We start from the raw sequence: 22,638 nt of genomic DNA, 5'->3' as shown, positions 1-22,638 counted from the left end.
CCAAAGAAGAGTTTTTTTTTTCCAGATTAAACCGTGACGATTTACAAAGTTTCATATAATAATAGGAAATAAAACAGGAACACGTTTCGTTTGTGTGTGTTTCTGGGGCTGTGTTTGGCGCGCCACCATGTGCATTGGTCAGAGCTGTCTTAAAAAAATCTTAACGTCCAAAAATTTAAAAAAAGAAACAAAACAACATTCTTAGGGTATTTTATTATTATTTTTATGCTTTCAATTTTGGACCAAGAGCGGCACGGTGGTACAGCAGGTAGTGTCACTGTCACACAGCTCCAGGGACCTGGAGGTTGAGGGTTCAAGTCCCGCTCCGGGTGGCTGTCTGTGAGGAGTTTGGTGTGTTCTCCCGTGTCTGCGTAGGTTTCCTCCGGGTGCTCCAGTTTCCTCCCACGGTCCAAAAACACATGTTGGTAGGTGGATTGACTACTCAAGAGTGTCCCTAGGTGGATTGACTACTCAAGAGTGTCCCTAGGTGTGTTGCCTGGTGAAGAACTGGCCCCCCCAGGGCATGTTCTTGCCTTGTGCCCAGTGATTCCGGATAGACTTCGGACCCACTGTGACCCTGAACGTGATAAGCGGTTACAGACAATGGATGAATGAATTTTTGACCACAGGTCCTAATTGTTGTTCTTTTTTGTAGACCTAGTGGTGTCAAACCATGGAGTATCATGAATTTTTTTTTTGTTTTACTTTCGCTCAACACACCTGATCCAAATAATCAGATTATTAACAAAACCTTCAAGAACTGAAATGGCTATGTGCAGAAAAACAAAAATATAAGAAAGACAGGTATCCCTTTATCTTACCTGAACAGAGCTCTGATGTCCTCGGTTTCCTCTCAGTCACAGGTGTTCTTTAACCCTGATCCTGCTCACTTGGGTGATAGACTAGGAGTATGAAAATGAAGAGGAACTGTTTAAAAACACACTGGAACTGAACATGACTGATATTTTCACCTCAAGGTGAACCACTATCAAGTACACAACCAGGGAGAGCGATCCTGACTGATCACACTCCTCTTGGTGGGTTTCTATGAAGATTACAGTGAAAACAATCATGCACACACAAACGCACAGCAGAAACTGGGTTTATGTACATCTCTCTCTCTCTCTTTCTCTCTCTCTCTATCCCCTCAACAGGCATTCCTTGCTGTGTGGCCATATGGCAGAGTGGTGTGAGGTAGATGGACAGGGATGAAATGAGAGGCAAGAGAAAGAAAGAAATGAAGAGAAACCTCAACTAGACCCTCATAAATAAGGCCCACTACATGTTCAAGTGAATAGGTTTCAATAATTTCAATTTAAAAAAAGACTATGATGTCTTTGGGAGTCCGAAATATATATTTGTGATAACATAAGTGTTGTGTGTCAGGTCTAATTTTAACACAGACCTTCCCTGCTGTTCCTAGCAATCTGTTTGTTAATAGTTTATTACTAATGATAGTCTTGATAATGAAAAACTGGGAACACAGGCACAAAAAGCTTAAAAAGCCTTTACGTAAAGGATAATTATTTAGAATGTTAAACGTTATCTCCTTTTTGGCATAATAATAAATAATAATTATAATTATACAGAGCAAAGCAATCACAATGTTTAGTGTATCATTTAAAATATTATTACATTTATTTATAAAAAATACAGTAATAGTCACTTGCATAAACAGTCATACTTTTAATTCAGTTTTGTAATCTATAAATATGCTTAGAAGTACAATGGGTTCGTAACATAATTATGTGCCTTATTTTTAAAGTGTTTGTAAGATATACCAAGTAATAACCACATATTTCTAGCATCATACCCTTTACTTACTCTGTACTTACATTTTCTTACACCTTATTTAACATGTACATACTCTTTACTTACTTATTTGTAAAATGATTGTAAAATACCTAGTAATAACCACATATTTCTAGTATCATGCCCTATACTTACTCAGTACTTATTTTATCTTATGGCTTACTTAACAGGTACATACTCTGTACTTTACCAGTAATTAGCATGCTGTGATTTAAAGTTTTACCAAAAATAAAAAATAAAATAAAATAAAATAAAATAACGAATCAATGTCCTGACAGCCTCAATCTATGTATTTATTTATTTTTTAATTTTTTTTACCACCTAGTAGCTCAGGGGGACATAGTGATTGGTGAATGAGAAAACCAATCCACCTACAAATGTTTTGTTTGTTTGTGTATTTGTGACTGTGGGAGGAAATAAGAGCATGTTAAGGAACCCCACACAAAGGGAGAACACACAACACTTCTCACTGATGGTGACCTGAGAAGGGGTTTGAACACAAAACATAAGATACTTAGAGCGATGTGACTGCAACACTACCTAAATAGGAATTTTTCATAATTTAATTATTAAAATGTAAATGAGTCATCAAAGGCAGTTTAATATTCTGCATTCTGGAGAATCTTTTGGTGTAACGCAGTCTGGTCCCAAAGGAGCAGAGAACTAGAAAAATTCAGGCAGTACAGTTTACCTCGCCCGCTCATATGCCTCGCATATGACTCCTTCAGAGACACCAATAATTCAGCTAGCCACTCCAGGCAAGAGAGTGACCTTTGACGGCCAGTTGAATTCTGTGTCATATATAGGACCACAGATCTCTATTCTTTTCGTTCATAGTCTTTTAATAAATAAATAAAAAGAAACCTTAGCAGTTTGTTTGTTTGGATTGTTCACAGTTGAGGTGGTAGAAAAAAGGTCTCTGAGCCACTTACTGCTTCTAAAAGCTTTACAGTTTTGAAATAAGCTCTTGGCACAAAATAAATGTTTGAGTTTATTTTAATCCATTCATGGTGGAAGACATATTCAGAGTGCTGTGAGGCAATACACTCACCAACGAAATTCACAACTATAACTTTAGTTATCAATCTTAAATTTGTAAGAATATATGCTGACATTGTGATCCCTGGTTACTATCACTAACACTGTAAAAAAAGTTTCTATACAAAGCACCCTAACATTTTACTCTGAATGAAACTGTTTACACTTCACAGTGAGAAATGTTTAATTCTGCTGTAAACTAAGAACAGACGCATTGCCCTTGTTTGATTTGTCATAGAGTCAAAGTCATAGAAAACAAACACTCAGAGGCCTGTGGAGATAAGTCTCTTTAACAGAGTCCTTGCCAACCTGAGGCTTCTCCCTGTGTTAGGCTTCGTTTCTATGGACACTGTTACTCCGGACGACGTAAGATAGAAGCGAACGCAAGCCCAGAGCGAGCCAAACTCCCCTCCACCAATCAGAACGCAGCATAGCCGTTAAAACTTTTCGAATCAGCCAATCAGGAGAGAGAAAGAACACTAGTCCAGCGGAAGAGAGCCAGTCCAAAATACTGTAGATAAGACAAAGAATTAGCGGTCTCCAACAGAGGGACTACTCTAAAATAATATATCCACACTTTCCGGACTTTGAATGTTAATGTTTCTCGGATGGTAAGAAAGCTTTCTCCGTGTCTCGCTCACGAAGCAGTTTCGCTGTCTAGCCGTTTAGAAAGAACGTGATGAAAGCTAACGATAGCTTGCGACATTACCTTATTTGATACTGATGTCTACCTAGTGTACAAGGGTCTGGGCAAACTTACCGATATACCTCTGCTAGTCTTTTTGTTTGGCTGTATATTGTTTTGTTGTGAAGCATTGTATCATTTGTGTACTGCAGTCAGGTGATCTGTCAGCTGGCTAATTTAAAGTCCTACCCAGAATTCTAGACACACCTGGTCAAATAATATGTTCTTTTGACTTTCTAAGATGTTCGTCTCGAATGATTCCGTAACCCTACAGAACAACGATAAATGACGTAAAACGCGAGGCCAGTAAACTAATCAGTGTCAAAGCAATGGTTATTTTGTATTCAGTGTCATGCACTTCATTCCACACTTTGCATAAAACTATTTAGTGAGCAGAGAACCATTTGAAATACAGCTCAAGTGAAACGAATGAACACATCTTATACAGGAATCAGTGGTCCATTTTTCTGCAGTGCCCTCCTTCTGTAGATGAGAATATTTAAGAACCTTCCACTCCCGACAGATACACACACATGTCTTTAAACTCCATTGGAATTTCTTTAAAAGCAAAATACAAGCGACAATTCATCCTTACAGTGGAATTATTACCTGTAACATGCGATGATGTAGATGATGTGTAGTTATCTTCAGATGAAAAATCAACACAATATTTTAAGTAAATTTACATTTTCCGTAAGTTTAGTTTTTTTTACCAGGAGGTGCACAAGGCTTCACATATGTATATACATTTCTATTTTAGTAAAGGCTTAAATAAAGGCTAAAATAACCAGGCTTTTACATTTCTAAATTTTCAAGCATTGTTTGGCTTTGTGCCAGTGTACTTCAATTGTTTGTTTACAATAGCTCAGAGGTGCTTGGTTAAATTTACTTCTGTAATATGACCTCAGGGCAGCACGTTGGCGCAGCAGGTAGTGTCGCAGTCACACAGACACCCACATAGTTACTCATATCTGTGGGTTCAAGTCCCGCTCCGGGACGTGAGGAGTTTCCGCGTTGGATTTCTCCGGGTGTTCCGGTTTCCTCCACGGTCCAAAAACATTGGTGATTCAAAAGTGTCCACAGGTGTGAGTGTGTGTGTCGCCCTGTAAAGGACTGGCGCCCCCTCCTGGGTGTGTTCCTGCCTTGAGCCCAATGATTCCGGGTAGACTCCGGACCCACCGCGACCCTGAATTGGATAAGCAGTTACAGACAATGAATGAATATGACCTCAGAGAATGTGGGACAAGTTAACTGATCCACCCGATACACATTACGTGAGCCATCATTACATGTATAGACTCCATTGTTTTTATAGTTTGTAGATGTCATACAGACAGGAAAACAAATTTTAAGAGTGTTTCTCAACACTGAATCTGTAGTCCTCCTACCTTTCACAAGTTTAGTGTTGTCATTTTATGTTACTTTGCGAAATCTGAAGTCACTTGTGAGACTGTATTATGAGAATGATTTCCTTTCCTTGTTTTCCAGAAAAAAGCAATGAAAACCAGCTCCTCTCCACCATTACATGTTCATGTGAATGACAGCACACCTGTGCATGTGCATGTAAAGAAGGGTCTGAAGAACAACCCCACAAAAACAGCTCAGGTTGGTAATCCTGCCCTTGTGGAACATTTAAGCACAATGACCAAAATAGTGCTCAACTGCTTTCAGTGACTGTTCCCTACCCAATAAAATAATGGATAATATATTGTGTATATTGGTGACTGTCTGTGAGAAGTTTGGTGTGTTCTCCCTGTGTCCGCGTGGGTTTCCTCCGGGTGCTCCGGTTTCCTCCCACAGTTCAAAAACACATGTTGGTAGGTGGATTGGCGACTCAAAAGTGTCTGTAGGTGTGAGTGTGTGTTGCCCTGTGAAGGACTGGCGCCCCCTCCAGGGTGTATTCCCGCCTTGCGGCCAATGATTCCAGGTAGACTCTGGACCCACCGTGACCCTGAAATGTATAAGCACTTACAGATAATGAATGAATGTATATTGTCTAACTGAGGTTTACATTTCTCAGCAGAACACAGGAGTGCTACTACACATTGTTTGTTTTTTATGTTACAGTCCAAAGTAAAAGGTGGCTTACGCCCAACTGCTAAAGTTAAGACGAGGGTGCCATGGATTCCTCCAGGGAAGATCTCAACACGAGAGGCATCCTACAAGTGGGAGGTTAGCTGAATATAAGAGAAATGTTTAGTTTTTATTTAGGTTCATTAAAGACACTTAAGTTTTGTTCAAGGGTTTTTAAACAAGAGTTTATTCTGCGATGTTCTATTATATTGTTTGTAATTTTGAATAAAATAACCTTAAACGTTAATAAAAAAATTTTATGCATATTATAGGGGCCCACACATCGCTTGGAGATAACTCCCCTGCCTGAAGCAGAACCTGTTCAGACAGCTCTCCGTATGGAAGACTTGTCCACTGATGAAGAGGAGGCCCTGCATGGACGCATCAACCAGTACGAGAGAAAGATTGATAGCTTGATGACAGAGGTCAGCTCGCTGAAGAATGAAGTAAGGGGACAGACTGCTACAAATCGATCTGGTCTTTTGAGGAAAAACTTGCTGTACCTGAATCAGAGAAAAGGATCCCATCAGGATTTGTCATGATAATCTATTGCTGTATGCCCAAAAGAGGAAGAAGTTTGACAAAATAAATGTCAAAAACAGTGTCATGAAACAGGAAAACAATTTTATGAAACCAAGCACATATTATTAATTTTTTTCATTCATTCAATAATTGTTTGATTAATCGATTATTCAGTTCAGACTTGCAGTGGGTTTGAAGCCTACCTGGAATATAGTGACAAAAGTATTTGCACACAACCTACACACATTCTTTCTATACTTTATTATCAGTTATAGATTACTTATTACATCCAAAAATAATATAGTGTACATGCTGTATTATTAAGGAAATGTGAAAAAAATATTATAATGACTATAGTGTCAATCTCTAATCAAGTCTTTATGACTGGCAGAGTAATTAATTTACTTTATTAAATTTAAAATATTAGAGACTTAAAATATTAAAGCTACAATCATTAAAAAGCAAATGCAAAAAAGCAAAAAAGTGTTGCTAAAAATCGAACAGGAAGCATGTATACATAAACCAGTTCTCCAAATGATTACTGTTTTTCTGATTCGAAACTTTATAGCCATGTTTTTAGAACAGCACATATTAGCTATTTAATATAACATGTTTTACTGTCTGTTTGCAGGTAGAGTTGCGTAAAAGGCAACAGTTATTGGAGCGCCAGACAGAGAAGCTGAGCGCCTCACAACGGGTCATTGCTGAACAGGAGGAGGAGCTTGCTGAGGTTGCCAAGGAGCTGGAGATCACAGAGCGGGAGAACACTCTCCTCCGAGAGTCCATGGAGAAAATACTGGAGGAAAATGATTACGGCAGGTATGAAGCTCACATGGGGATTAAAAATGAGCCATCTCTACACAACCCATACACCATAACACTAACAGTGAATTCAGATATTAAGGTGCATTCATGTAAGTTATTCTGTTGTGCACATGGAGCTGTATAATCTCATATAAAAGCATTGTCGGTACAATAAGATGCTCTGGAGCAGTCTGGAGGACATGAGAATAATGTGATTATTACCAATGCTATGTATCAGAAGGGTAAAATTATAATACATCCCACTGTGAAGCTGTGGAACTGTGTTTTCCGGAGTGTTGGTCCATCATCCAATACCTTTGGGATGTGTTTGTAATACAGGACTAGTCATTTGATATCATTGAATGACCTAAACAATGTTGTTGTGGTTAAATACAGTAAAATCCTCACAGTAGTTCCAATATCTAGTGTCAACTCTTCCCAGGGGATTAGAAGCTGTTACTGCAGCAAAGGGGAAGGAACACATGCCATATAAACTCAATTTGTAAGTGCCATTTATACTGGACATCTCTGTGTTTTTGTGTGGTGTTGAAACCAAACTTAAGCAACACATATGACCAACTTAAATAGATGGCAGCCTCAACATATCTGAAATAAAACTGTATTAGTGAATCAATCGTATCTCACTACTTTTCTTGCCATGAATGTGGCCCTATGGGCAGATATAGCATTAAATATAAACTAACTAATTGTGTGGTGTTTGTAAGGTTGGAAAGGGAGAGCCTGCAGCTGGAGAAGGACGTGCTCCTTAGGAAACTGCTGGAAGCAGAACTGGACAGCAATGCAGCTGCGAAGCAGGTGTCCGCTCTGCGGGAAACTTTTAGCAGGATGTCCAGGAGTGTGAGTTTGAGGACAAATATTTTCTACCTTATCAATATAGAAGCTGTTAAAAACAATAAGTAATGTAGTAACAAGCTAATGTTATGTAAAACTTATTTACTTTATTTATATGTATATATTTTATATAATATTATCTTTGTGGGCGGCACGGTGGCGCAGCAGGTAGTGTCGCAGTCACAAAGCTCCAGGGACCTGGAGGTTGTGGGTTCAAATCTTGCTCCAGGTTACTGTCTGTGAGAAGTTTGGTGTGTTGTCCGAGTGGATTTCCTCCGTGTGCTCCGGTTTCCTCCCACAGTCCAAAAACACACATTGGTAGGTGGATTGGATACTCAAAAGTGTCCGTAGGTGTGTGTATGTATGTGTGTGTGTGTGTGTGTATTGCCCTGTGAAGGACTGGCACTCCCTCCAGGGTATATATTCCTGCCTTGTGCCCAATGATTCCGTGTAGGACCAGGAACGGTTACAGATAGTGAATGTGAATCTTTGTGGCCCACTGTCCTCCACAAATAGTACACTTTGTCTCTCAAGACAAAACCTTTAGGTCTTCTTGTTCTTTAACTATTAGAGCATTACTGGATTTCCATTTTCACAAGTACAGTTCATTCATTCATTCATTCATTCATTATCTGTAAGAGCTTATCCAGTTCAGGGTCGCGGTGGGTTCAGAGCCTACCTGGAATCATTGAGCGCAAGGCAGGAATACACCCTGGAGGGGGCGCCAGTCCTTCACAGGGCAACACAGACACACACACACATTCACTCACACCTATGGACACTTTTTTGAGTCACCAATCCACCTACCAACGTGTGTTTTTGGACTGTGTGAGGAAACCGGAGCACCCGGAGCACGTGGACACGGGGAGGACACACCAACTCCTCACCAACAGTCACCCGGAGTGGGAAGAACAGTTCATCCGAGTCTTATTATATCTTTAAGGCTATATATATAAGACATATATTACAGTAATTACATGTACTGAATTATTCTTTTTATTCTTTTATATCACTGAGGAAGAAAATCTGAGCCCCATCCTTGTTCTTCAATAATACTTTAATGTAAAATATTTAGATAGAATCTTTAAACATGGATGTGCTCCAATGTAAATCCTTGATGTATGTGTACACAGGAGAAAAGGATGTCGGGTTCAGACACTTCACTGCTGACCCGGCAGAAAGATGTCCTGCTGCAAAAGTTGGAGACGTTTGAGAGCACAAACCGAACACTTCGTCATCTCTTAAGGGAACAGCATGGACGTGAGGTATTATTTTATACCTTTCTATTGTATTCTGTACCTTTCTATTCTGTTCTATATGTTTGTTCCACTAGAGGGCAGCCTTGCCATAGTAAGAAATACCTGTGTATGGTCATTCTAACACTTGCTATCATATGTACTTCTGACAGATGGACTCCCTACGAGTATTGGAGCAGAAAGATTCTCTCCTGAAGAGGCTCACTGACGTTGAGGCAGAAAACTCGGTTGGTCTCTGCGTTTTCTAGATAGAAATATAGATTATAAATGTGTATACCACAATATTGTGCAAAGATGAGAGACCACCCTTATTTTATTTAATTTCCAGCTAAATAGATAACTAAATACTATTTAGAAAATGATTTTTATTTAGAAATAGAATAAGTAAAGGGTTATCTCTGACTTTATCATTATTTGTCATGTTTAAAGAATAAAGATATTGAGATTTATACCAACAAAACATTGATGATATCTGTCTCCTGTAGCGTCTTCAGATGAAGCTTCAAGACAAGGAAAAAGAAATTAGTCAAATGACCTCCCTTTTAGAAAATGAAAAGGTACATGAGATTCTTAGGAAATGAATTACAGTTAATGATCATAGGACGGTGCATATGCTTTATTTCCTATTCTAACACACCTATTGTGACAGGAGAATTCAAAGACCACAAGTGAGCTGTCTAAAGTCTTGGAGTCAACTCGAGCTCATCTGCAGGGCCAGCTACGCAGTAAGGAAGCAGAGAACAATCGTCTAGCAGTGCAGATTAGGGTAAGGGAGATCTGTGATGTTCTGTGGTTTAAAGTTGAACACGCATATAATTAAATATATGTATGGTGTAATTTCTGAGCAAGTATTGTAGGTTTTTGGTTTTAGAACCTGGAGAGAGCAGCAAGTCAACAGCAGGGGGAGGTGGAGCACATGCAGGAGCAGCTGAAAGAGCTAAAGCAGCGGGCTGAAGCAGATAAGGAGGCCTTGAAGAAAGCAACACGGGCTCAGAAACAGAGAGCAGAGCGCAGTGAAGACACTGCAGGACAGCTCAGCGCCCAGCTGGCGGAGATGGTGAGTGAACAAAGCACTTTGTGGGGATGGAAACTTTAAGAACAGGCAGTTTTACATTCATTTTTAAACAGATTCCACGGGTGTAAATGAGAATAGCTGACAAATTAAAATATAACTTGCTCTTTTAATTCTTTTTAACTTGGACCTGTAGGAAGCTCAGCTGGCAGATGCTGTTTCAAATTCGGAAAACTGGAAGAGTCGCAATGCTAAAGAACTAAAGGATAAAGGACAGCTGGAGATGGAGATCACACTGCTAAATAAGTGAGCACTTATATTCTCTGAACAACTGAACTGCTGTTTTTATCTGCAGTCAAATCTTCTCTTTGATAATTATTAAAAATCAGGTAACTGCAGGCACTTTTACAAATAATCCAATGTTTTATCAGGCGGATCACTGATCTGACTGGGCAGTTGCACATGCAAGAAGAAAAGGCCCGTGCTGAGAGAGATGGACTTCTGGACCGCCTACACAACCTAACTACAGACAGCACTGCATTTAAACTGGAGAACCAGAGCCTAAAGGTGGTGCTGCCATGCATCTAGTGTTTCCCTGTACTAAAAAATCTACTTAAGTTGGTTAATTAAAGAGGTTCAATCAATAAGCTCCAGACCAATTATTGGAAATGTTACATCGAATCTGATGTAAAAACAGAGAGAAATTCATCAACTCATTCTCTTTATAGCTGCACTGATATCAACCAAAATGTCTGCAGGCTGTTTTGGGGTTTATGATATTTAAATATAGCTGATTGAGCTAAATAAATAATATTTTTGAATGAGATTTTGAATGATTCTGACTAAAACTTGATGAGATTCCCCTTAAAGTTTAGGCTCATTTTTGTTCAGGAAACCAAGTCATCAATTGGCTGTTTCAGACTTGGTGTCCTTTTGCCATTTTAAAAAAGCTTCTTAAACATAGCTTCATAATTCACAATTTATTTATTATTATAATTTTGTTTTTAATGCAGGCCACTCTGTCCACACTTGAAGAAAAGCTGTCCTTGTCGCGGTCTGAAGTAGATCAGGTCAAAGCCTCAGTGAAGCAGTATGAAAGCTTGGTGGAGAGTTACAAGCTCCAGGTGTGTTCATCATACTCATACTGACATTTACAAATATAATCATGAAAGGAGGCGGCATGGCGAAACAACAAGTAGTGTCACAAAGCTCCAGGGTTCTGTTGTTTTGTGTTCAAACTTCACCTTGGGTCACTGTCTGTGGGGAGTTCTCCCCAGGTGTGTTCTCCCAGGCGTGCTTGGGTTTCTTCCAGCTGCTCAAGTTCTTTTTCTTAATCCAAAAACACATGCTGGTATGTAAATTATCTATTGAAATTGTGTGTGAGATTATGTGATGCCTTTTGGTGGACTGGCACCCCGTGCAGCATGTGATTTTGGGTAGGCTCTGGACCAGCTATGGCCCTGAATGTATTCAAAAGAAAAGAAACTAATCACAGCTTATGAACTCAACATCTGGTGTCTGGTGTAGCGCATAATACAGCTGTCTTGTTCTTGGCAGACTGGGATATGATTCCTAGCACAAGCATGAACTGTCTACACCTGATACAATAATTAAAAAAAAGATCATATTTCCCTGGATGAGAACATCTGTCATGTACTATAAACATAAATGTAAATCAAGGCACAAGCTAAAGAAATTGTTTGTGTGTGTATTCTTCAGCTGCAGAAGACGCGTGCTGAGGCAGATGAGTACAGTATTCGTCTACAGCAGGCTGAGAGGGAGGCTCGTGTTTTGAGAGAAAACTTGGATCAGGAGATGGAACAGGTCAGGAAGCAGATGACTGGTCGCCTGACTGAGCTAGAGCCTCTCCCTGAGGCCCTGAGACGCTCTGAGCTCCAGCTGCAGGAGGCACAGGAGAAAGAATATACACAAGAGAGGAGGAATACTGAGCTTACCACCACCCTTGCAGACCTACGTATAAAGGTGTGTATGTTTCAGTGTGTTGGTCGAGACCAGGACAAAATGGGGATAACCTACAATATGATGACCAAAACAACTGACCTGACTTTGGGTAAATCTTTTTAGATAAGGTTGATTTAAAAACGGAGGGCGTCTTTTTGTTTATAGAGACAAATATTATGTTAAAACTAGAGGTAGTCGACTTTGGTATTGACATACAGTATATGTATAAATGACCTCAAATTATATTAAATGTTTGCGTGTCTGTGAGTGAGAGAGTGTAGATTTAATTTTAGTGTGTAATGCATGTGGATTTATTAGTGTGTTCGTAAGGTCAATTGAAAATAAATGTATACGCTGATTTGTTTGTTTTGCAGGTAGAGCAGCAGGGCACTCAGATGGAGATGATACAGCATAAAAACCTGGTTTTAGAACAGGAGAACAAGCAACTGCAGCACAAGCTGGAAGCCCTCAATAGGTAATTTACTGATGACTTTGTTTGCCTCTTAATGACTTTAATAGGCAGCAGTTTCAGTGATATTCAGTGGATAATCCTTCACTTAAAAAAAAGTTTAATGCAAATTTTGTTTGAAGTTTGTTTGAAGTGTTGACTCTATTTTCATACTTATAAATAGAAAGTTGGAGGAGGCCAACGCTCAAAATGGAGATCTTATTCAGGTCATTACAAAACGAGAGGAGACCATTCTAAACAATCAGATACGTCTGGAGGAGAAGTCACGGGAATGCGCTGTTTTGAACAGACAGTTAGAAGAGGCTCTGGAAGACGCTAGGCGTCAGGTCTGTATGTTAGGAATACACAAAACTCATTTGAGTTAAAACAATGTCCTGTTTGTATACAAAAATGCCTCATTTACATCATTTTATATGTTAATGATTTTTACAGGTGACAAATACCAGAGAGCGTGCGGCTTCTAAAGAACGTGTTACTCAGAGCAAAGTGGTGGATCTGGAGACTCAGCTGAGTAGAAGCAGCTCAGAGCTCAACCAGCTCCGACGAGCCAAAGAAGAGGTCAGTATATTCTTTCTCAGCAGTGTTTGTGGATACATGTTGCTCTCCACATGACATCAGCCACTTCCCAGATAATACAGCTATGAACTAGACAACCTTTCATCATGAACATCAGCCTGCAATGTATTTCAGCTTACTTTTATCTGTCAAGATGCTGTCATCAGTAAGATTAAGTTATTGTGACAGCACTAGTTGTTACTAAGTTCATGCAGTTGATTAAATAGAAATAAGCCAGGCTAAAGTGGGCACTCTTATGGGTGTTGTTTTGCATTTTTTGCAACAGTAATCAAGCAGCATGCAATCTCAACAGTCTGTCAATTGTTATTTAACTGAGTGTAATTTCTCTGCATTCTCAGGCAGAAAGGAGGTATCAGAGTCGTTTGCAAGACATTAAAGACCGTCTGGAGCAGTCAGACAGCACCAACCGTAGTCTTCAGAACTACATTCAGTTTCTCAAAGCTTCCTATGCAAGTGTATTTGGAGACTCTGCCCTCACCAGCTCCTCTCTCAGAGCTCACTCCCAGATCTGAGGGTTGCTGAGGTAATTTAGAAAACACACAAAACACTATATAATTTATACACATCTATAGCCTGAGTTTACAGTTCATATGTACACTCATTTGTACAAGTAAGAGCCAAAGACTCTTGTCTCACTGCTTCCTCTTTAGTGTACATATGATTCCTCTAAGTATTATCTCTGAATAATATGAAGAAGGAAAATAATTGGGTTAATGGTCATTTTTGCTGCTCTGTGAATAGTTAGGCTATTTTAAGATAGCTATGCATTATTCATCCTTTAACAGATACTAAATAGTTTACATTTTAATAACCAGCTCTCATGAGCAAATTCTTATATTAACAATATAGAATATCTCTTCTGTCATATATATATATGTGTAAATTTAGGCTTGAAATCTGACCATGAATATTCCATACTACAATATGGAATTAAGATGAGCAAAATGGGTGGGCATTTTATATGGATACACCTTAATAAAATGGGAATGGTTGGTGATATTAACTTCCTGTTTGTGGCACATTAGTATATGGGAAGGGGGTGGGAACTTTTCAAGATGGGTGGTGACCATGGTGGCCATTTTGGATCCACATTTTGTTTTTTTCAATGGGAAGAGAGTCATGTGACACATTACACTTATTGGGAATTTCACAAGAATGTGTTTGATGTGTCACATGACCCTCTTCCCATTGAAAAAACAAAAGTTGGATCCAAAATGTCCGACTTCAAAATGGCCCCCATGGTCACCACCTATCTTAAAAAGTTTTCCCCCTCCCATATACTAATGTGCAACAAACAGGAAGTTAATATCACCAACCATTCCCATTTTATTAAGGTGTATCCATATAAATGGCCCACCCTGTATATATATCCATATGTGGTATATATTGCATTGAATTTTGCTGTTAGACATATCCATCGCACTGTGTTTATATAAATTATTTGTTTCGGTGCATATTGCTCACCGATTACCGTTCATGACAAGGACCCATTTAAAATCTGCAGTTTTATTAAGAGGTAGTCTTAAGGAAGACAAATAGTGCCACATTTATAAAATTAAAAACAGGAATTAAAATGTTTCTTATTCAGTTTCAGATTGTGTGCTAAAATTAACCTGAATAACCAGGCCTAATTATGTTTTCTTAAGAAAACATGCAGATTGTCAGTGTTCTTTAATGAAGATATCCATTATATGATCAGAAAAGCATATTGTGATGTGATTTATAGAGACCCACCCCTATGATCATTCCAGTCCCATCCACAGGGTATTAACTCAGGGTAATACAAGATTCTAAAGAAGCAAACTGTTCTGAAGGGTCCTGACTGAAGAATTTGTCAATGGGTGCTAACTTTTGTTGTTGTTTTTATATGTCACAATGTACAGTAGCTATTGATGTATCTATACAAACTGAATTTATCTTGTGTTTGAATTAACTCTTGCACTTTTTTCTAAAGACTGTTGCAGTTATTTATCTAATGATGTGAAAGAACGTAATAATCATAGTGTTATTTGTTTTGTTTGGAAAAATGGACTAGAGACTCATTTGTTAAGTCAATTTTATACATATGAAGTGTATAGATTTTTATTGTTGTATATTAAAATGAATTTTTATGTTTACAAAGAAAAATGTATGTGTAATGGGATAAAAAGAGAGAAAAAAACAACAGCCACATATTTGAAACAATTAAAGCATATCCTCACTGTCTCAAAACAGTAGTTTTACAAGAGAAGGGATTTTCAATAAAAAAGATATAATTTTGGAGATTTTCTATGGTCAAATCACCATGAAATTTTCACACAATATGCAGGACAGCTGCTGGGTTCAAGTGATGTAGTAAATTAAAAATCCACAAAAATGGAGGTGCATGTTTTAATTGGACAGTGACAATATGTGAAATGGTAATGGTAACAGATACAATTTTCCAGCACAGGTAGAATATATTTTAAGGATTAAAAGAAAACTGTAATATGCTACTTATACTACATGTGTTATTTTAACACAACTCACTAAATCATAATAGTTCACTCGTCATTGGGATCAGTACACATTTTAGTAGGCAGTCATGATTTATTTGGTTGATGACACTGATTTCTTCATCTTCGAGGCCTTCATAGCACACTGCAAAACTATGGCTTTCCTTTGCCATTTCAAGGCCTTCTGCGACTGCTCGTATAGTTCTTTTTCATACCTCTTTATCTGCTGTCGAGCTGTGAGTAATTTCAGTTTGTAATGTTTCTCCATTGCTTGAAAACGTTCCTCACACTCACACAAGCTTCTTTGTGTGTGTGAGACTGCATCTGAAGTTCCTTGGTCATTGGTTACATTTCCAGTGTCTTCGACATGCTGCATTCCCTGTAATTCACAAAGGAAAACCTTATTTACAAATCTAAAATTATTTATATATAATCAGAGTACACACACACACACAATAAGCTCTATCTATGCATTGGACTGTGCAGCAGTGGTACAGCATTCTCTGAAGAAATGGAAACACCATTTAGTGCTTATGGGGCTAGAATGGCAAAGTGGTCCAGTACTAATCACCCAACTTGCAACTACTGCAAATGGTTACAAATTTTGGGACATTGTCTATAAACTTTGGAATATATTGTGTTTAACCGTAGTATATAGCCAGTCTAAAAGGTAATGTAATATGAAGCAGTTATGATCTGATTATGAAATATCATGCAGTAAAACTTCATACAATACCATAGACTCTGCAGGAGAAAAAACAGTGGGAATTGCATCTGGACGCAGCTGTGCTGACCCTTCGAAGCACTCTGGGCTGAAATGAGCCGAGCATAATACTGAGGAAGAAGATGGTGTCCACCCTTCACCTTTACCCAGGCTGACTCTCCACTGATGAAAATACTTATCTTCTTGGGGAAATCTAAGGGACATAACATGATGAGTAGGAAGACAACTGACAGGAAAATAGAAATGCCTAAAAACTGTTCAGTCAAAAGTACAAACCATTTTATTCTTATCATATTTTGCCTTGACAGGTTTAAAAACTTCTGAATGACTCACATTAATGAGAGCTAAGATGAGAAATGTCTAACTTACTTGTAAAATGTCAGGTCTTTGCTCATTGTCCTTCTGCAGGCTTCACATGTAGTCATCCTGAGAGCAGTTTTACCAAGTTACAGACAAGAGAAGTGAAGACTAATGAAAATGAGGTTGCATTTATAGGATGAGGTCTGGTATCAGTTGTCCTCAATGTGATAATGGGCAGTTGTTAGTATAATAGGCCATTTACAACACCACACCTCTGTCCAGATTTCAATGTGTGATTTCATTTACATTTCAACGTTCTGTGCCATCGTATTAATTTCAGCAGCAGGACTGCAGTGTATAAAGTAAAAGTAAATTAACACAATTTAAACCACACAGACACTTACTGAAGTTATAAACAAAATAAATGAACTGAAGCTTCTGAATTAAAATAAATGTGTACTAATGAAGATTACTGATTCCTGAAGTACTTTCTGGAGTATGAGGAAATATAATAGTAGCTTTTATTCCAATGCTTAGAGGAAAATTCAAATAAAATGTAAATATCTTACAGGAAATTTATTTAGATTAAGAAAATTTCCCTAAATAATTATTTTCTCTAAGGTATTAGTGAGTCTGAAATTAAAGTCCCCATCTAGTGAATATATATATGAATTTTATTGAATTGAATCTATTGAATATATATGATTTTAATTCAATACAATTTGTAAAACTTTGTGAATATTTCCTCATGGTTTACTAGCTCTCTGTTTGTGCTAGAGAAAAAAGTCAGGTGTTTGTATCTAGCCCAGCTCTGCACATAGGAAAAAAAACAAATTGACTTGGAACGAGAAACATTGAGCTCAAGTGAGGGGTGTGTTTTATTCCATAAGTGCTGATCTAGGGATATGCAAATTGACAGGGTTGTTTTTTGTGGTTTCTGATGTAAGTAGTCCTACCTGTCTGAATTCTCTATTTATTCATGTTTTTGACATCCTGCTCCGCCATGGGCTTATTTTACTCATGCTACGCAGTTAGCACACAAACAACAACATAAAAAGGTGTTATCAAAGCAAAGTCATGATTTTCCCTGCAGGGGTCTTTAAAATATAAGGATATCATATTAAATGTATAAATGGTTCTTTGTATGATTCTGTTATGGAAAACCTGACCTAAATAAAAAATGTAAAATCCTTTTTAAATCCAGGGCAATTTGTTTTAATGTGCATTATTTGAGTTTGACTGTGCAGTGAGCAAACAAGACTGCAGTGCCCTTAGACAGCAGAATCCATCAGAAAATGCTGCCCAGTTTATGGCGTCAGCACATTGCGAATAGTAAACACTGTTAGGAATTTAAATGGACTGCAGGGGAAATGCATTTGGACATAGCTCTTAAAATTAGTTTATACCTCACTATTCTAATTTGTTTTTAGGCCATAATATACTTTCTCTTGAATGACACTTTGACCAGGAATTCTCAGGCTTTTAAAAGCACATCTATTTAGAAATGTAACACAAGAAACCTTCAAGAAAAAAAAGAGGAATGACACACTGCTATGTTTAGTGTTGTTACAGCCCTTGAATTGTTTAAATAATTTTGAACTTGGAAGAAAAGAGAAACTGAATGCTATTTGTGTAAAATGTTTTGTCAATTTGTCCACAGAATTATCATAAAAAATAAAATACATGTAAATGTAAGTTATGGTCCCATTTAAGACCACCCCCACAATATTTTTTTCATCATTTAAATGTCTGTGTGGTGTTTTTATACTAGAAAAGGTATCAAAAGTGAAATAAGCATTCAGTGCCTTGGCTGAGCCTTTCCACTAAGAAACAGCAGTGTTCCAAAAACTCAGACAGCTAAGGCTTTACCTCATTAATTTAAGGAACCAATCCTGTCAATGTATGACTTGGTGCTTTTGTGATGCAGGCCATCAGCAGAGGGGGAAATGGAGACAGGTGATGGCCAACTGTGTATTCCTCTAATTGAATAATGGAAAAGGTGTAGAGTCAAATATATGAGGATTGGTTCTTTCAAAAAACCTCTGAATATGAGATATGTGTTTTTATGGGTTGAATCTACGACGAGATTGCTCAGCCAATTAGCAGTCAACTGGAGTTCGGCCTAGTTTCGGCAGTGTTCGGAAACATTCGGCAGGTTGCTGCGGAGCATGACGTCAGTGACTGTGAGGGCCTGTCTGTTGGTCGCTTGAGCTCGAAAGAGAGATCGTTACTGCACAGAGAGAGGCTGCGTCCCGCCTTGATCCAGTCCAGAAAAACACAGCTCTGTACCTTATTTTACAAAGGTAAGAGGCTCCATCGCGGCGCATGCGATACTGAAATTATATACAAACTGTTTAAACCCAATTTTGTGTCTTCTGGTTTAATCACTTGTACTGAATAAGGCTTAAAACTGTTCTGTCTCGCCGCATTTGCGAATGGGGGCCCAGTCAACTCTCAGTGTAATGGTTACTCGTTCTTACCTCTAGCTCCGATCCGTTTCTTGCTTTCTGCAGCTGTCAAAGCAGTGTTTTTGTACACATTATACATTTACTACCATGAGATATATTTGTCGATTTGGTAACGTAACCAGGTTAACGGATAAGCTATCTTTAATTAAGCACATCTCTTTCAGGTCAAATTAATGTTAACGTTTCTGTTATCATATGCGATTCTGTAAATGGGGGCGTCACTAACATTTTTCTAACTGCCATTTAGTGTAGACCTTCAGTAAGAGGTTAAAGCTGGCAACGAACTTTCTGTTTCACCTTAAATTTTGCAAAACCTGAAATAATAAGCCCATTTCATCATCGAACTATACATTTCAGTTCCTTTTATCCGCTTTTCTATCGTCAAGAATGCAGGCAACTGGGACTGGTCATTTACAGAATGTGGAGTCGATTCTGAATTCGATTCCAAGTGATGGTGATTAGTCAAAGATCCGATTCCGAACAGTAATATCGAGTTCAAAATATAATGCCAGTTCAGCTGGTCTTATGTGTGAGAAAATGTATTATCAGACTAGACAATAACAGGCGACTCTCTCACAATGCCTGGAATAATATACAAAGGTGATGAGTTAACTATTGATTCATAAATGACTTGAATCAGATGTTTGATGCTTTTTTCGGAATCGACACCGAGCTATGCAGGCTACCCGTGTTAGCGCTTTTACCATCTGGGCGGCTAGATGAACAAACAGCTCCACCTCTTTGGTCGCTCTGGCGCTGTATTAAATATATGTATTTGCAGAATACATCTGACAAGCGGTTTACATGACACTATAGTCGTATTTCCCATTATTTGCTGAACAACCTGGGCATTCAAAATGTCTTTTTCTGTCCGAGGGCACGTCTAGGGCTGAATATTAAATGGCTCCCTACTCCCTATGTAGTGCACTAAGTAGGTAATCAAACGACGGCTCCTACATTAAAATAGTACACTGGGTGTTGAATAAAAAACCTTTTTTTTAAAATCCTGTAGCTCCACGACTTTTTAAAAAAACATTCGGTGTGAAACCCGTAGTTTGATAAGTCAACATTGTGCACTATCTAGGATAAAGGGAGACATTTGATACGGAGCCCATGTTTTCGGCCATTGTTGGAACCGCCCAGCTCTTCTCTCTGAATGAATGAAGACGGTTTTCAAATCACCATTCAGGCTTTGTCCGTTTGGACGTTCGGTATCAAATGTATGAGCGTTGTAGTTCACCAATTCGAGGATAAGGCGTATTGGACATTTGCTACTTGAACTGGTGCAAATTCAGGGGGTGTTGTGGGGGCGGGGGAACGACGACATTCCTCACCACGCTGAGAAAAAGCACGTAGCTGAAGTGCCAAAGAGCTGTCAGATATCAGTTATTATTTTTAGCCGTTGGTTACATTTAAGAATAAAAAGGAAAGTCTTTTTATTTAGTGTTTAAAGTATTTTTTTTTTAGTTATTTCTAGACTTGTTAAAATATTTAACTTTTCTTCATACTTACAATGAAATATATCATTTTTGACATATTTCACTAAAGTAATTAATTATTACAATATGCAGATCCGAATAAGACTATAGTATTATGTAATAGAATAGATCACATTTGAATCTCTATACTGAACATATGCTGTATTGTTTATATTGTTATTCTTAAACAATGATACTTGTATTTGTCTTTTAATATTTACATTTTAATTGCTGTTTATACGTTATTGCCTTATATACCTCTCCCCAATGTAAAAATGACAAATAAACATATGAGTGGCATAAATGTGCACTAACAGAATTTGGCTGTGGATAAAAAGCAATGTTTGCCTTAAAACAGAAACAATAATGACCTGATGGTGGGTGTGAACAGCTGTTTGTATTGTTGCCTAACAGCATTCCATACATAATTTTATGATCTGGCTCAGATTTTTAAGAGTCAGTCCCAACTCATTTTTACCTTTACCAGGGCATTAAGTTAACATTCTTTGAGGGTCTGAAATTTGATTCCTCCAACAGATGCTGTGCCATTTGCTGACACTTTGACTAGTCCACTTAGCATAACTAATAGCTGCATCACTGCATCTAATGAATGAAAGAGAAGAATGTTTTTGTGGCTATCCATTAGCATGCAGAACTTGTGATCTGTACACTAGAAGAGCATGAATGAGAGGGCATTTGCAGTCATACAGTGTTCTTGCTTGCTGTCCACTTGTGATGCCTTTAATCTCAGTCACTAATTAAATCATGCCTATTCTCAGATGTGGGGCCCTGGTGGAGAAGGACAGTAGGCAGTATGTTATGGATTACACCTCTTCTGCCAAACATTTATATTTTTGTACCAGTTGCTACTATGGATTTTGCACAGTGCTTCAGATAGTTGTCTAATGTAGCCTGTATACTGTGAACAGTCCTCTCCTCCCTTTTCCTTTTCCTGTCCAGCTGATGTAACGTACACGAAAGTCTGAAAAACTCTTAAAATGGGTGTGGTTCTTATAATCGAAGCTGTAGAATGCAGGGTCCTCCTCAGCGCCCCTTGGGATGATGCTATTTCCTCATGTGCAGCTGTGCATTCTCTCTAGCTTATGTAAGTGCACACCCTAACAACCTCATCATGAAAATCTTTCTTAACGTTGCCTGAGGGAAGCAATATCTGTTGCAAGAAATTGTCAGAGGGGAGAAACTGATTGGTACTCAAATAATCAAACTCAGTGCAGACCAATCTTTTTTTTCTAGTTCAGTTTTTTTCAGTCACTTATGTACCATATTCTTAATGGCCAAATATTTGTACGTATCTGTTTGTCTAAATTTTTCTTCTAATATTAAGGTTGTGTAGGCAATGTGTAACACTTTGTTGTGATAAGATTTACTTGGAGAGTCTACTCATCTCATGTAATATTTCTGTGAGTCAGGTCAGGTGCTGATGTTGAGGGATTAATTTTAATCGCCAATGTATTCAAGGGTGTCCCATCACCCCAACCCTGTGGACATCATTTGTATTAGGTGGAATACAATTTCACAGAAACCGACAATTAACTTAGTCACTCATTTACAAGATAGTATGTATTGGCAAAGTTCAGTGAACAGAATATGTAAATAATAATTACCACGCTGTATGATGTGGATATGTTTTGAATGGTGTGTAATCAAAGCCCACAAAAACAGCATTCTGTAACTTACTATATCTAGTAAGTTTAGTGTTGCACAGAGTAGTAACATCAAGATTTAAACAGAGAAGTATTTGCAGAGTACCTTCATCTTATTAAGAAAGCGATAAAAGGATCCTGGTGAAGTGTCATGATCTGCTGTGGTTTCCTGTTACATCCCCCTGTAACCCAATTCAATAATGGTGTGCTTCGAGCTCAGGAATAATGAGACTCCCTGATCTGTTTTGTTTTTGCACTGACATTGTGTAATGTGTTGCATGTTATGTGTAGTGTCAGGCAGCTATTCACACACACTTTTTCATAAACACACATAAGAGTGAAACATTTTGTGTGGAGCTTGTTTAACCCTGTGAATTGAAGTGTGTCTGTGTCAATGATGCTATAGGATTTTCTTCTTGTTTTGTTGTTCAGTGACCTATCCATGCAGTACGCACAAATGACAAGTGAC

At 38.2% G+C, this 22,638-nt stretch overlaps 3 protein-coding genes across 7 annotated transcripts in view; 2 read left to right on the top strand and 1 right to left on the bottom strand.

The window, feature by feature from the left end:
• The first annotated feature begins 3,324 nt into the window (after window positions 1–3,324).
• On the top strand, window positions 3,325–16,394 carry odf2a (outer dense fiber of sperm tails 2a). Of its 3 annotated transcripts, none has more exons than XM_066645105.1 (20): window positions 3,325–3,461; window positions 5,024–5,140; window positions 5,603–5,707; window positions 5,881–6,054; window positions 6,762–6,949; window positions 7,660–7,792; window positions 8,920–9,051; window positions 9,195–9,269; window positions 9,528–9,599; window positions 9,692–9,808; window positions 9,914–10,099; window positions 10,251–10,360; window positions 10,486–10,621; window positions 11,068–11,178; window positions 11,774–12,037; window positions 12,391–12,491; window positions 12,649–12,811; window positions 12,918–13,043; window positions 13,400–13,584; window positions 16,277–16,394. In XM_066645105.1, the coding sequence occupies exons 1-19, from the start codon at window positions 3,459–3,461 to the stop codon at window positions 13,571–13,573; spliced, it is 2,487 nt and encodes an 828-aa protein (XP_066501202.1). In that variant the 5' UTR covers window positions 3,325–3,458; the 3' UTR covers window positions 13,574–13,584; window positions 16,277–16,394. The 3 variants fall into 3 exon arrangements, with proteins under 3 accessions (XP_066501202.1, XP_066501203.1, XP_066501201.1); XM_066645106.1 differs by lacking the exon at window positions 16,277–16,394 and adding an exon at window positions 14,825–15,106; XM_066645104.1 differs by lacking the exon at window positions 16,277–16,394 and adding an exon at window positions 14,788–15,106.
• Window positions 15,374–18,491, bottom strand: si:dkey-228b2.6 (uncharacterized protein LOC563918 homolog). Its single transcript, XM_066645108.1, has 4 exons — window positions 18,429–18,491; window positions 16,629–16,685; window positions 16,272–16,452; window positions 15,374–15,914 (listed from the first exon to the last, which is right to left on the bottom strand). Exons 1-4 carry the CDS (start codon window positions 18,431–18,433, stop codon window positions 15,630–15,632), a joined length of 528 nt encoding a protein of 175 aa, XP_066501205.1. The 5' UTR covers window positions 18,434–18,491; the 3' UTR covers window positions 15,374–15,629.
• Window positions 18,492–18,747: 256 nt separating this feature from the next.
• The window catches only part of sptan1 (spectrin alpha, non-erythrocytic 1), a 34,214-nt gene continuing 30,323 nt past the window's right edge, over window positions 18,748–22,638 (top strand). For all 3 annotated transcript variants that reach the window (XM_066645100.1, XM_066645099.1, XM_066645098.1), the window contains exon 1: window positions 18,748–18,862. The gene's annotated coding sequence lies outside the window, so the exon portion shown is untranslated. The remainder of the gene's footprint in view (window positions 18,863–22,638) is intronic.

This window comes from Hoplias malabaricus, chromosome 15, assembly GCF_029633855.1.
Source record: "Hoplias malabaricus isolate fHopMal1 chromosome 15, fHopMal1.hap1, whole genome shotgun sequence".
NCBI lineage: Eukaryota > Metazoa > Chordata > Actinopteri > Characiformes > Erythrinidae > Hoplias > Hoplias malabaricus.
The sequence above is the reverse complement of the archived record's forward strand: the minus strand, read 5'-3'. Positions and strand labels throughout refer to the sequence as shown.